The sequence below is a fragment of the Pomacea canaliculata genome, linkage group LG1 (genome assembly GCF_003073045.1).
Source record: "Pomacea canaliculata isolate SZHN2017 linkage group LG1, ASM307304v1, whole genome shotgun sequence".
In the NCBI taxonomy this organism is placed as follows: domain Eukaryota; kingdom Metazoa; phylum Mollusca; class Gastropoda; order Architaenioglossa; family Ampullariidae; genus Pomacea; species Pomacea canaliculata.
The window spans coordinates 26,843,331-26,858,349 of record NC_037590.1 but is presented as its reverse complement, the minus strand read 5'-3'; the positions used below and the strand labels follow the sequence as shown (position 1 = coordinate 26,858,349).

The window sequence follows — 15,019 nt, the reverse complement described above, 5'->3', positions numbered from 1 at the left end:
GTTTGTGAACCATAGTGGGGAAAGCGCTATTTAAAAGTTCTTTCTTCTTTATTATTTTTCTGATTATTATTTATTATGCAGCTTTGATAAATAAGGAAATCAATAAAGTGACAGAACATTATACCGCACGTTCATATCAAAGAGATGAAGTAATAAGGTCTACAGAAACGATTCAACGAGTAAGTGTGTTCCTGGATGTTTTACTTATGGAAATACCAGGCGAAATGTGGCGATGAAAAATAATCAGAAAATCGAACTGGAAAACAAATTAGAAAAATTAACATATTGGAAAAGAAATAAAAAGTAGTTAAGACTGGAAAAAGTTAGAAGACATGACAATCGAGCTAAGGTTCATTAGGGAAATAAAATAAAGGAGGTTTTGCTACGTTTTAAAACAAGATGGCTAGCAGAAGGGGAAAAATAGTAAATATTTCTGTAATCTTAAAAAGGAATTATAACAACAAGACGATCATGAGATTTATCAAAGAGGGTGGGACCAGGATTAATGATATGGAAGGAAAACGACAAGAGACAAAACTGTTTTCTTGAAATGAAAGATTTAGAACTATACTAAACAGGAGAATTACAGTTCAAAATTACCAAAAGAAGTTTTAGTTAGCTTGGGAGGGAGGTGAAACGATGGAGAACCAGAAAATGTCCTGAAAAACATGTAAACTGGAAAAATTCCAAAAAGGATGGGTATGAGACATAATTCAAATAAAGTCCATTGGACATTATATTGGAAAGTTCTTTTATATATATATAAATGTAAATTATACTAAACACCTGTCAACATCAATATATCTTAGATATCTACATAAAAAGACAAAAATCGGAACATTTGAAGCGTTCATTTTAATGAAATTGAAAGAAATAAAGGCGAAATGTAATTATTATACTCTACTTTATGTCCATATTAACACATGGATAACAGGAATAACTGCCTTACGTCCAATAAAAGTCCAATGGCTAATAAATCATGTTTTTTCCTAGTCGTCTGGACATTGCACATTGAATCCCTACATCTATGTCAACATGGGTTTCTCCGCTGCTGTTGTACTTTTGTGCAGAAATGTTATATTACTGTAGAATCGTTTCTGAGGTAGACTGGTGCAAATTGAGCCTCTAACCTGGTGTTTGTCTCGATCTTATTCTCTAGTGGCAAGCGCTGTGCGAGTACATGACAATCGTGCAGTCAGTTCAGGGGGATGGTGTCACAACGTGCGAGTGTCTGCCTGAAAACACGGGGCAAAACCTCAGTTAATGGACACAAGAGACAAAAGCTCTCAATATCGCTCACTACCAAAAGTAAGGAAGAGCTATATTTGTTTGTATGTTTTTTGGGTTTTTTTTTTTACTGGCGCTTGCTTGGACAGACCAGACGAACCACCAAATATTCTGAATTATTTCCACAATACATCTAGAACAAACACGCATTTTGTGCAAGTGGCAGCTGGTACTAAACGCATTTCCCCAAAACATATACAGGTAGTACATTATAAACAATAAAAACTAACAACTTTGCAGTCTGAAACTGCGGCACAGGGAGCTCTCAGTGAGGGTGAGGTAAGCATGTGTGACAGCTGTGTGAGAAAGAGAGAGAATACAGACAACAGATCCTGAGAGAGATCAAACAAAAATTCAACCCTAACTGAAGAGTGAACCGAAACACGTGATCATGTTGCGTTTTGATTTTACAGTGTGTAGAAAAAATATGGAAGCATCTGACGAGGCTAAACCAGAATATTTTTGTTTGTGCGATTCTTTTATTTTCTTTTCGTTCTTTTTGTTGTTTTTGGTCTTGGAACTGTGCAGTGAAGCCAGCAAGCATATCCTGCGTGTCGATATTTTGCCACGCCACGGTGTGCACCAAAGAGAAGCCCTACAATGCAGGAGGCAAAGAAAATTGCTGAAGAGGTAACTGGGGAATTTAAAACTTGCTTAATTCCTTCTGCAAGTCGCCATTAACACTCTGCAGAATTTAACTTGTCACGTCCCACTTGATGGTTCTTCAGGAATCGTTTCTGGTTATTCTAACGGCTGGAGCGAGAAATGAGATCAGTTAATTCTTTGTGCAAGTTGGACCGAGGGCCGATACTGATACGTCTGCCACTCGTCCTCACAGCAGCTAACCTTGGTACATGTCATAAGATTCTGAACTGGAGTTGTGCACATTGTGCTTTCATTCGACTATCACACTTCTCATCAAGATTCCAAGGTTTCAGTGCAGTCCCTGACACTCTCAGTAAAACACGTCTCACAAAGTAATGTTCTGTCGAATATTGCAATTTTCGAAATGCTTTAAATTGTACTTCTACAATTGTGTTAGGCCGATAGTCCAATATACAACACATTTTGCAGTAGTAAATCAGCACAACTTTGGTATCGAGGCATAATCGACGTGACTAAGAGCCTTTGGGTAAGTGGGAGATTCCAAACAATGTCTTGGCTAGGTCATTTTTGCCAAGGAAAACGAAAATCCTTTCAATGATTGACGAAGCAATGTTTGCTGGAAAACTCTCTGCACATGGGGCCCAGCCACGTTCTTTATTTTTCAATAACTTGATGCCGTAGTCCTCACACAAAGCGCCCATAAGGGCTTTTTCCTGTGTAAGGGGCCTGACACTGCAAACTATATGAAATATCCACCCATACCTTTTGCACGTTTCATGCTTTTCCGTTTCAGTTCTCACAGGAATTAGTGCAACGTCTGAATTCATCCTAGACCTCGTAATCCAGCTCAGTATTTAGCAAAGAACCCCTGTGGGCGGTGAGGGGTGCGCGATATGAATTTATTTAAACCTGCGTCCTTTCTTTACAGGAAGAGACAGAGGATGGATGTTGTACTGATTCTGAATGGACTTTTACTAGAAGGAAAGTTCTAAACGTTTAATGAGCTTGAGCTTAAGCCGTTATCAAGCAAGGATTCTGGAACAAGCACCCGGAACATCGTTTGCCCGAGGGATGACAGAGATGCAAGACGAGGTATAAATGAAGGCAAACAGCGCACGGCTAATCAATGGCGATACTTGGCTATACACGGCAAGTGTCAACCGGTAATGCAAGTTGCTCTCTCAATATTATTGCCTTCTAAAGATTTGTTTATATACCAACACGCAGGTGTCTTTTAGTCCTTCCTTCTTCATTAAGAGCATGGTGATAAGTGCAGCATGATGCTAAACACAAGCAGAGGAAGAGAAAGAAGCACTGGTGGCTTCGTGTGACACAACATGTCAATGTTAAAGTCGCAATTTTTTCAGAAAATATTTCAATCGACGCTAATTAAACACACATTTTTGCGCAAACATGTAAAAATTGTGCCAGATGATGAATTTTCTAAAGAGGGATAAAAGCAAAAATTACTTATCGGTGTCTTAAAAAGATTTCTATATTAAAGTTAGCAAACAATGTAAAAACACTTTATGATGTTAGCGTGAAACGTCCAATATTCCCTTGAGCATCCTGTCAAGATGTAATATCAGTAGGGAATCATGTTTCAAGCTGTAATCATGGCTGGGTAATTTGTCAATCTTATTATATCAGAACATACTATCAACAGACACATTTTCATGCGTTTTTATGTACATTTTACTAATAAAAAGCAAATGTGTGAATATCCTGTACATGAGGAGTACAATGTGTAGTGTATATGTTCTTTAACGGTCAAACATTAGAGCTGATGGACGCAGCTCCAGCCCACCAGCAGCACGGCTTGTGAAATCACACCATATCCTGAAGTCTCTGTCAACGATGAACAGTATAACGACAATATACCCAAAAGACATATAGTTGTGAAAAGGCTAGTCTGCTTCTGACAGTCCCACTGGTTTTTCTGAACATCTCCCTCGCATGTCTTCTTTTACCTGCCAAAAACCTCCATCTGCCGGCTTTCGCCAGAGACAACGTGTTATCAGATGGTTCTGTCTGGCCCTGCCGTCTGCCACACGACTCCACATTTACTACAAAGTCTGCAACTCCGTGATGGCACCTGGGCTAATTAATTTTTCATTATAGCAAAGGACGAGAACACTGACAAACTCTCCATAATCTAGTGTAAAGAGTCATGATTTTCCCAAGGCCAAATAAAAGCAAATAATGAGAATTGAGAATCATTCATAGCTGTCAATCGCCAAAGCGTTCACTTCCTAGGACGGAGGACACAGACCTGGCATGCTGTGGCACTAGGCCTGGCTAAAGCAGATTAAGTCTACGGCCTTGTTGATGTCGCCCACTCGCTAACATACTCGCTCGTTCTAAAGCAGCATCTTTATCTTTCTCCTTTTCACATGTACAGCCGTGCACACGTCCACGCACGCATGCGCGCACAGAGACTTGTTTTTGGAAATAGCTCGTAAAACAAATACTTAGTTGCAACCAACTAGAATCGAAGCCTTAACATTAGGTACATACTCAGACGACGATGACACTTCTTCGAATCCATTTGTAAAAAAGAACACAGACACACATACACACGCACTATAGAAAAAGTGAGGTCTCTAACACCCACCCACCGACGACCTTAAAAGGTTAGGGGACGACCTTTACCTTACCTTACATATACATACATCTGATATATATGCAAACGGAAAATCCAGAACTTAAAACTTATCAAGGCGACAATAGCTCAAAACTGCAGAAAATCTACAGATTGGGCGAATTAGAGTATTATGTAGTCATTACTAATAAAATCCATTATCAGACGATGGAAGCCACCATAGTCAAGACTATTACGTACGCCATCACTTCCCTGGACACGCACACCAGCACGCGTACAGACGCCACGCACGCCAGCCGCTTGACCGTGTCTCATGCAAGCCAGGGGCTTACTGGGGTCAGCAGCCCACACACACGCTGATAACAACAAAAAGCAAAGCTGCCCAAATGATGGCCGCCGGCGTCAGCAGCTCAGTGTACTCCTACCCTCCTCCTGCTCCTACAACATGGCGGTGTTTTTGTACGTTGGACTTCGTGCACAACCTCTACATCTCTATAGTCATGCTCGCAGAGCAGCTAGGCACGAAACAAATGACACTGCTGCTGCGCCGGACGATTAGCTATGAAACAATTCAAACAGACCATACACACTTCCTACTTAACTTTTCAAGGGATTTTTTTAAAAGATTTACTGTCTTACTTTTTTTTCAAAGGACCAATTTTTTTTATTACATGAACGTGCACACGTGTGTGTGAAAAGAGGGAGTGTGTGTAAGTGTGGCACTTTTTTAAAAAGAGAAATGAAAAAAAGCAAAAAAGGCTATCTTGTGAAGAGCTATGTCGGCATCTCAATCTCGCCATTAGCCCGTTGTCTCGCTTATACCACCACTCTTGGTGGACACCACTGTTGCTTGGCGAAACAGTCTTCCACTAGAAGGCGTACCTAGACCCGAATACGCAGACAGGTGAAAAGGTACTAACAGTTGGAAGAAACGGCAAAAACGAAATAAGAAATGGGACTAGTGGCCAGAAATGGTAATGTTCCACAAATCGCCACAGCCGTGGTGGCCGCGCAGGAGACGATGGAGATGTGCTGTTGACGAGAAGAGACACAAGCCGGTGTCAACCATGTCTGATCAATACGCACAGTCCACGGCTAGGCCGCCTCCCGTCTAATTTAATTACTGCACACACGCACGCTAACTCACACGAATGTCCACATTCTACAGATGTTTGTACACGTGCACGTACGTCTCACACACACACACAGTCTCTTGAGCGAAAGAGGTAGAAAGAGGGCAGTTAGTCCCAGGATGACTTGTTTTTGTACCTCATGGTCAACCACCGATACAATAGCACTCTTCTACTGTAAAAGGTGTGACTGGCACACTAAATATTGTATTTACATCCTCTTACGGCGATTGTGTGCTGTGATACAAAGTAAGCTGTTATAAAGCGGCATGTAAAATATTGAAAACAAAGCCTGTGCGCCATCGACTCCTCATTAGTGTGAGTGCCACAGCCCACAACATCAGGCAGCACGCGCACAGCTACGACAGGACAAGGGTTTTTACACAAAACAACTGAATGAATGGCTTCAACAGAAAAAACGGGCAGAGAGCGATTATTTGACTAAGATTTGTTGTCAGATTAGTTTTGGGAGTAAACATTAGGCGTAAGAAACCGAAATAAATTTAAATAGTTAAGCAAATATTAAAAACGATATTAGCAAAAGCTGTATAAAACGTATTCTAGTAAATGCAGACGAAACAGACATAGCTATATATTAGCATCATTACAGAAATGGAGAACAATTCTTAAAAAAAAAAAAAAAAAAAAAAAAACCCACCCAGAAGCAATATTAGAGTTTACAATGATGCGACAGTAAAATTATACATCTAGTAAAATAAACCCCTCATACAGCTGCTGTATACACCCCTTGTCCGTCCCTCAATGAGAAGTCACTTCAAAGATTGTAAGCACTTTCTCACAAAACCAACAGCCAAACAAACCCGACCGTGAAATCAGACCGACCATAGACCAGACAGGCAAATCTTGCTGTGAAATCAGTGGAAAAGCCGACTAACATCACTGGCACATCGACTTGTGAAATCAGTGCGATGACTGACAAGGCAAGTCAGTGCAATCAATAGGAGTATGGATGAGAGCGGTTAGCAGATAATCAGTCCGATGACTGCCGATGAATGGAATCAATGAAATGATGGGAAAAGCGTCGTGACGATGCGGTCAGTGAAAAAGTAATCATAAAAATACCATGTCTGCAATAAAAATAAGTTTCGTAAGATGACTAGGTGATTCAAATTTCAGTGGTAAAATCACTCAGCAAGAGTGACTAGAAATTTAAATAAGCTTTCAGCATCAAGCCATGATAGCATAATTAAAACCGACCTACAGTGGATTTCAGCTGACCAACATGACGTTTGACTCCTTGAGGCATCTATAAGGGGAGAGGGAAAAAAGCTTTCTGCAGAACACTCTTAACATATAATTGTATAATAAATACTTCCCAACATGAAGTAAATAACCTGAACATAAAGCGTATCACAGTCCACACGAAACATAAAAAGACCACAACAAGCAAGGCGTGCATGACAGAGACTACAATAAACACTCAGTAACAGAGACTTGGCATGGAGCCTGATTGGTCCAGCATCATGGCTCCATCTCACTCCTTGTTTCCATTAAGATGTTCTGAGTGTCTCTCAGTACACGTGAGTACACTACACGGTATACATCAGTTTAGCAAAACTAAAGGATCATTGCAACTTTAGCCAGGAGAACTGCTGGTCAAAAATGTTTTGTAGGGGTGGTCTGCCACCAGCACATCAGACTAACAAGCGCACAGTACCAGCAAACCGACCAGCCTTGATAGAACAAAGCTAGCAGGAGGGTTTAACTTAATATTTTCGGCCAAAGACCCTTCTTTGCTTAGCACAGTGAAAACCTTTTGTAGGAAGAAAAAAGTAACGAACTAGACTATTCACATTGTATATGCACGTGGCAGAAAGGTTCGTGCCTCCAATCAATGAGATGATCGTGATTTTAATTCTTTGCTGACCTTATTTTACCTGAAATGCTGGCTAATATTAATGTTTATTATATTCTGGCTGCAATGTGCTGAATCAAGCTCGGAAAGCCTTTCTTCTGTTTTGAAGGACAATAAACTACTGGCTCAAATGTGAATTCTAAAGGCAAGGTCTGACATCTAGCTTGACATTCTGACATCGTCTACCCCGTCAAAGTTTGCTGCGACATTTTACCAAAGATCGGAGCACCAATGTTTTCTGATCGGTGGAGACGAGGCAGGCGCAGATCTCAGCGAGAACACACCTGTCACAACTCCCCGTATTGACAGGCGCTTTTTGCTGCTTACCTAACGCAGAAAAAGCTGCAGGTAAAAGACTTTTTCCAGTCTTCGAAGAAACTTTAGTAGGACCACGCCCTTTCCTGCGCAGCAGGTAACCAGTGTCAGCAAACAAGCTCCCGATCGAGGCCAAGCCAAGGTGAGGGGGCTAGCTGCAGGGGCGGGTGGGACGGTGTTGCGCCCCTCCCCTTGCTCATTGTTCAATGTGGGGATCGATTCTGTATGAAGGTGACTGCCATAAAAACGGCTACCGGCATGACAGTAAAAGTCATTATCTCTCTACACTGCAGCACGACTCACATCATGGGAGTCTCTGTCTCTGACATCAGCTCCACAAGAGCCACGCACGCATGCGCGGAACGATGAAAAATGTTGCCGTAATGAAATTTGTTCTGCAGACCTGTCATGAGGCCGACTCTTGTCTTTCACCTTTATTAACGTGGTCGCTTGTACAACATCAATTATCGGCCGCGCACAGCCCGCTCTCGCAGGGCTGAATCACGCTCACCAGCCTGCCCCGCCACTGTCTTCCTGCCTCTCCTTTCTCTCGCCGTTTTAAAGTCACATGTTCATACACTAGCTCCGGCTCATTAAGGGACTCCCGGACACACCAATTGTTGTGGTATTTAAAAGGCAGGCTGACATTAATACAAAGTTCTAATAAAGAACGTAAGAATGCTCATCATACTTGTGTTGTGCATCCGTAAAAGATGCACGCGCTAATACTGCGCCGATCCAAATTAATAAAACGCTTAAATCAAGTCTAAATTACAGGCTTATTTAAACTTTTCTACAACAAATCAGGACAATATTTTTTAAACAAACTTATTCGGATAATCTCGCGTATTCTTCCATACGTCTCAGTAATTTAGGGCCTACAAATGTTTACTTAAAGACAGCCAGTACATCCAGATTTTTAGAAACCTTTTAGGCTATTTCAAAACAAAACAAGCCGCAAACATAAGCCTACTATGTATACTCATCTCTACACATTTGTGCAGTTGAATTCTACTGCACCTGCCAACCCCTTCCCCTTACTTTCATAAAACACCTACTCAGGTCAAGAGCTCTACATAAACGCGTGTGTGCATGTTTTGACTGTGGGTATACACGTGAGAGTGTGTGAGAAGGTATGTGTGTGTGTAGTGTTTATGTGTGTGTGAGAGAGTGAAAGTGAGTGTGTGATGTGCGCGCGTATCTTGGCAAGCCTATTATACGCCGATTGTTTTAGTTGGAACGAAGGTTTTTACCCCACATACTGCTTTAATCGTTTTTACAAAAAGAGAATAAAGGATATATTTAATATTTCGTTGAACCTAATTCTCCTTTTATATAACATTGAGGGTTGTGGTAAAGCCATTAGAACAGCTCAGACTAAAGTAACTTTACACACCAAACAAAATTAAATATCAACTCCCAAAGAGGCAATAAAAATCATATGAGACTGCTTCCACTACATGCATTACAACAGGAGAGTCGTGGAATGTGGAGAAAGCTGTCTGTGTGAATGTTAGCTGCATGCAACACTTGTATAATTATAAACACTCTTACTGGGGACCACGAGTGTCATCTAGTACATTTATGAAATGTGTACACCAGAACGAGTACAAAACTGTTCGGCATGACCATCAATGATCAGACACGATGCTCAATATAAATATACTGCACATCTTTATAAAGATCTTTTTAGCTTTCAACATTCTATATACCTAAACGCCGTTTTTGTTCTCTGATGTTCTTTCTGGCAATATTTATTGTTTATTTATTAAAGTAAAACTCAAATTTTCTAGATATTTCTATAACATAAACAGCACATTATTGTTCAGTTTTTTAAAAATTTTTTGTGGCTTGACAGTTCTGCTTGGACGATTGCTTGGACGATTACCAAACAATAATCATGTATGTCATACTACATGGTACCGACATAACTTATATGCTTCTTATACTTACCATGAAGATTATTATAATTTTGTTATTTGGGTCTTTTATGGTGATTTATCCTAGCTCTTTGTATATTAGCAAAGGGCAAGCGCAAAGGTTTATATGTGTTTCTATGGGTGAGCGTGCTCAGGCGTATGTTTCCAATACATTTGTGTAATGAGGCGGGTATGGCAGGAGACAGCTTCCGCCCCATCCTCCTAACAACTCCTGACGCAACTGACCTCTTAGAATCACTTTGCAAACACAGCTCATTTGTTGCCATCTGGATAGCTTCCACTAATAAACAGCGCACTGTGGGACAAGAGGACAAGCTTAAATGGTGCTTACAAGTGTTAGCGAAATGAACTGCCCTTTGTATCGTTAGTGTTTGCATACTTAGCCGCAAATGAACAGCAGTGCGTACTGAAGGGAAGCGTGCTCCACGTGCGCTTTAAAACAGAAATCCATCGAATGTTTGCATAAGAATGAAAAAAATCGTCCGTCCAGGCCATTCTTATTTTCCTCAAATTGTTTCTATCATCGATTTACAGCTGGTTCACAAGTCCACTTGCCCTTGAATGTCCACATCAACTTTTTAAAAATAATGTTCTCTACTTTATTTAAATCTTTTTCTGAACTGGAATACTCCACACTTCCTTGGTAATTTTCTTATAGTATTCCCACAAAAAAACAATAAAAACAAAATTGTCGGAGACAAATACTCATGCTATAAAATCTGTAAACTGCTTTACAAAAGTGAGAGATGTTCTTTTTGCGCTTTGCTAAGATTTCGCTCGAGTAAGGGTGCATGACCTTTATGATAAGTGTACTCAATGAAATACTGAAAGCTTTGGGAGTCAAGGAAAGTATTTCTAAACAAAAATATAAGGAAGCGACAAAACCAGCCCGTGAAATATTGCTTGTATCCTTAGTAGAAAAATAGACTGTGTGATTTTAACACGTGACCTGTCAAGTGCACAAATGATCTCTAATTATGAAGAAGTTTAGATATAGCTAATATTTTAACAGACTTAAGCCGGAATCTACAACGTGCGGTACATGTTCTATGGGTATTACAGGCGATGACTGATTGGTAAATACAGTTTAGCCGTAACTATAACCGGTAGGAACAAACGATGTTTTTGCAATCCATCTTCAACTGTTAATATAAGTTTTTGGACCACTTATGAAGTGATACGCACTTTTGTTCATTTGTATGCTAGATTCTCTACAGACAATGGTCAAAACTTGGAACTGGCTTCTGATTTCATCGTCTTAGCTGCAACATGATGGTCCGTGTACATTTACCAATGGCTTCAGCCTGAACCCATGCACAAGACATACATGTTTATCGCCACAAACTCCACTGTCTTCTTTACTTTTCTCTCTTCTCAACACACACACATACACATACACACGCACGCACGCGCGCGAGCAAGAGAAAGAAAGTGTTTAGTGTTGGTGCCAGTCACGATATAGCACTTGGGAGAAGCCGTCTCTGCAAATGTCTTAAGACAAAAGAAGCAAACTAGGGAACATTCACAGGCAATATGGGTCAATGGTGCAAGAAAACCACTGCTGCAGGGCAGGGCGTGTCTCCCTGTCCCACCCTAGTCCCCGGCACACCCGGCACACCCTGCAAAGTTCGATTGCCGGGTACGCCCCGCGGCTGGCAAGTTACGATCGTGTGCGCTGTACCCACCTGTGTGACGACAACTCTTGACTCGCCAAATCGAAGGAAACGTGCCACCTGTTGGATTCCAACGCTTTAAGGTACACGATCACGCCCTATTGGCACAGGAGGTGTCTGGCGGGATCTCGCGCTCTGTGTGCAGACTGCGAAGACCGAGTATAGCACAGTGCTCTGTCCACTAGTCAACTCACGGCAATCATCAGGAAGACAGAAGAAATTAATGCCTATATTCCATTTTTTTCATACGGGTTCCGAAGACACGACTTTTAAAAAAAGGTAGTCACCTAAATCACTGGTTACATCCAAACATAACCTCTTATTAAACAAAGGTCATTTGATGATCAATTCTTTATCCGACGACAAAGTGATAATCCATGAAGCGCTGTGTAAAAACTGACACACCCTGTTCGATAGCAAGAACAAGACAATGTTGGCATGACAGGAACTCGAAAGATAAATGCGATAACGTGGCACTCCCTTAACACTTTGACTTGTTCGGTTTACATTTTTTCTTCGCTGCAACTAGTTTTACCCCTTTAAAAGAGCCTGATAATCACTCCAGCACCTATTCTACTAATGACCTCATGCTACATCAATTAGCAAGAAGACACGAAACAGAGACTAATAAAATTCTAAGAGATATGTCGAATTATTTAAGACCAGCAGCCGTTTTCAAAAGCTGTTGTCTAAGAGTCAAAGTGCAGTGATCAGCCTCATAGTAACAGAAGTCTACTGGAATCAAGAAAGCGCGCATCTCACACTGAAATTATGACACAAGGCAACAAAACCATCCTGCTCCTGCCTCGACCATTTCGTACCTCTTTTATTTCTCTTATCGCCCGCTCACCCAGACTCAAGTCCGTGTGGATACACATGCTCATAAAAGGAGGTGTACGTAAGGAGTAGAACGCCTGTCACTACCTGACACTTGCAGCACTGTTGCCCACTGTTGACATCCTCCACTGACTGACTGTTGATTGCAAGCACTGTTGCCTACTGTTGACACCCTCCACCGACTACCTGACACTTGCAGCACTGTTACCCACTATTGACATCCTCCACTGACTGATGCTTGCTCTGTACTAACATCTACAATATCCTTATTTCTATGACCACCAAGTTAGGTCATTAAAGTCAGTAAAGATCGCCTTTTCATAGTAAGTACTAACGCACTAAACCAAACCTATGGACTGAATATTGCAATAGCTTGCACAACTTCCAGCAAAAGACAGAAGTCAATGTCGTCCAGACTATAACCAGCAGCCTGTAGACCTAGTCCTAAGGGAAGAGGTCGTGAAAAGCTTTACGCAGTCTGGAAGGGAGAATTTCCCTGGCGCTGAGAACGTTCAGTTAAGCAGCTCAAGCAGGGTGGGGAAGAAACAACAAAATTTCTTACTGATGTGTGCTAAATAAGATAAGACTTATTCCAGAGGGCAGCAAGAGGCAGTTATATATGGAAGCACAACAACAAAATCACAACATATTCATATCCGCTGCAGCATATCGACTCTCATACATTCACGGTTCAGGCTTACACTGGAGCTACCTTTATTCGCATACAGTAACGTTCAGAAGCTGCACGGCCGAAACTACAAAGACAGTCTCAATATGTTAGTCCTGCATGTAGGTACACAGAATCGGCGGATGAAAAAATTCTCCTAACAGGACATGCCTGTCATCATGAAGAATTTCAGACATAATCTGTTACAGGAACCCCTTCTCGCGACGATGAAGTGGCGCAAGCTGGTCTGGTTCGGCTACGAAACCCAACACGCCATCTTGTAAAGATCGTTCTTCAGGCTACCCTGGAGGGGAGTTGACAGAGGAAGGACTAGATGGCAAACGTGAATGGAGTGGAGTGACCATTCCATGCAGGACCTGCTCACCACCATTCAAGACAGGCCATTTGGCGAGTCTTATCAGCCGCTGCGTTTATCTAGTTGTTCCCTCCTACTACCATTACCGGCGGACCAGAATAACCGTTCGTGCCCTTCGCTGGAACTAGTCACGGAATGAAATAATGAGACAGAGACAGACGGACGCAGACAGAAAGAACATAGATACAGTAACTTACCAGATTGTACACCCCAAGAAGAAAAGCTTCCAAACCTCCGCAAGTCTGAAAAAAAAGTCCCAGAATAATTAAATTAATAACGGGTAAGCTGTAAATATAGTTTCGTTTACTTAGTCTATCTCTCTCACCCTCTCCTTGTTCGCCCTCCAAATACGCTGACACTTTTAACATCAAAGTGAAATGGATAATTTAAAATTCTGATATTAGCAAAAAGCTTACAGTGAAGACAATTCTGCTCTTACTGCATATACCGAATAATCACAAACACAAACACTCTCTCAACATTAAGAGAAATAGCCATTTAGGACTAGTACAGTATTATGACTAGGCCGATGACAAGTGTAGACAAAAAACAATAAATCGCTAGAAAAAGGTTTCGAAGGCGCATTTGTCTCATAAGGAAAGGCTAGCAATAAATACAGCAAGGGATTAGGTGTTTTACGCCGAGATAGCAGCTAAGACTATATGATGGTAAAGCAGCCAGCCCGTTAAACAGATGCCACATCCCTAGAAAGAACAACGTGCCCGAGAGGATTTCTGAACCCAGGACAACAAATCCTGACTGTATTGATGAAAGGCGCTGACCATTGCGCCACCGGATCGCCCCAACGAAGACGAAAGGAAGTTACTACAAACAGCTAACAGAAAGCGACATTCCTCAAAGAACACGACACAGCATGGTTTTCAACATCTGGATTTGTGTATTTCCCTTATATTCAAAAACTGTTTCAAAGCATTTCAAGGACGTGTCAATTATGGTTGATGTGCCGACATGTAGAACATAGCTTAAGTACCATGTAAAGCGAGTAGACAACATGCTTAAATACAAATATATACTTTATTCACTGACTATTTTACACTCCCCACAGGTTATGAAATAGAAAACAAACGTAACTGAAACGATAAAGTTTGCTGTTATATACTGCCCGGACTTACCTACTCTGTTTATGAGTTCATGCGTATACGTGTGTTTTCTGATAGTGGAGGAGGGTGGACCGACAGAAAGTATTTTGTTATAGGTTCGAAACAGTGGCCGTCACTAGTGATCGGTACAAAAGTAAAAACAATAAACTCATTCCTAATGATTGTATTTGTGGTGGACAAAGCACTTGGGGTCAGCGGTGACCAGTATATGCTGGTACCTGTATAGTAAGGATTTCCGGTAGTAGACAAAGTATATTCCCGGACGGCAGCACCGTTGCATGAGGCCATTAGATAATCAAAGAAAGGCGGGAAGCGGGATGGTGTGCCACGATGCAAAGGAGACAGACCGGTGTTTCCCTCATTTTCCTCATTGATTTCCGGTTTAGCGACAGTCTCTGATTACCGGTGCCCAGGCAATTTAGCGTCTGACGTTATACATCATTCTACTACAGGGTCACGCAGACAGGACTGAACAATTCCTACATTTTAATACTGTGCGTGACACTACCTGACATCTAGTGATTATCGCCGAACTGATCCAGATTCAGAAAGGAAAACCATTTCATTAAATCATTTTTTTTCAAAATCA

At 41.4% G+C, this 15,019-nt stretch overlaps 1 protein-coding gene across 2 annotated transcripts in view; it reads right to left on the bottom strand.

Moving 5' to 3' along the window:
* Nucleotides 1–15,019, bottom strand: part of LOC112565825 (hyccin-like) — a 71,331-nt gene that overhangs the window by 30,912 nt on the left and 25,400 nt on the right. Inside the window, exon 5 of one of the 2 annotated variants that reach the window (XM_025241641.1) lies at nt 13,507–13,551. The exons of the other annotated variant lie outside the window; for it this stretch is intronic. Coding sequence (XP_025097426.1) covers nt 13,507–13,551 — 45 coding nt within the window. The remainder of the gene's footprint in view (nt 1–13,506; nt 13,552–15,019) is intronic. 2 annotated transcript variants of the gene reach the window in all.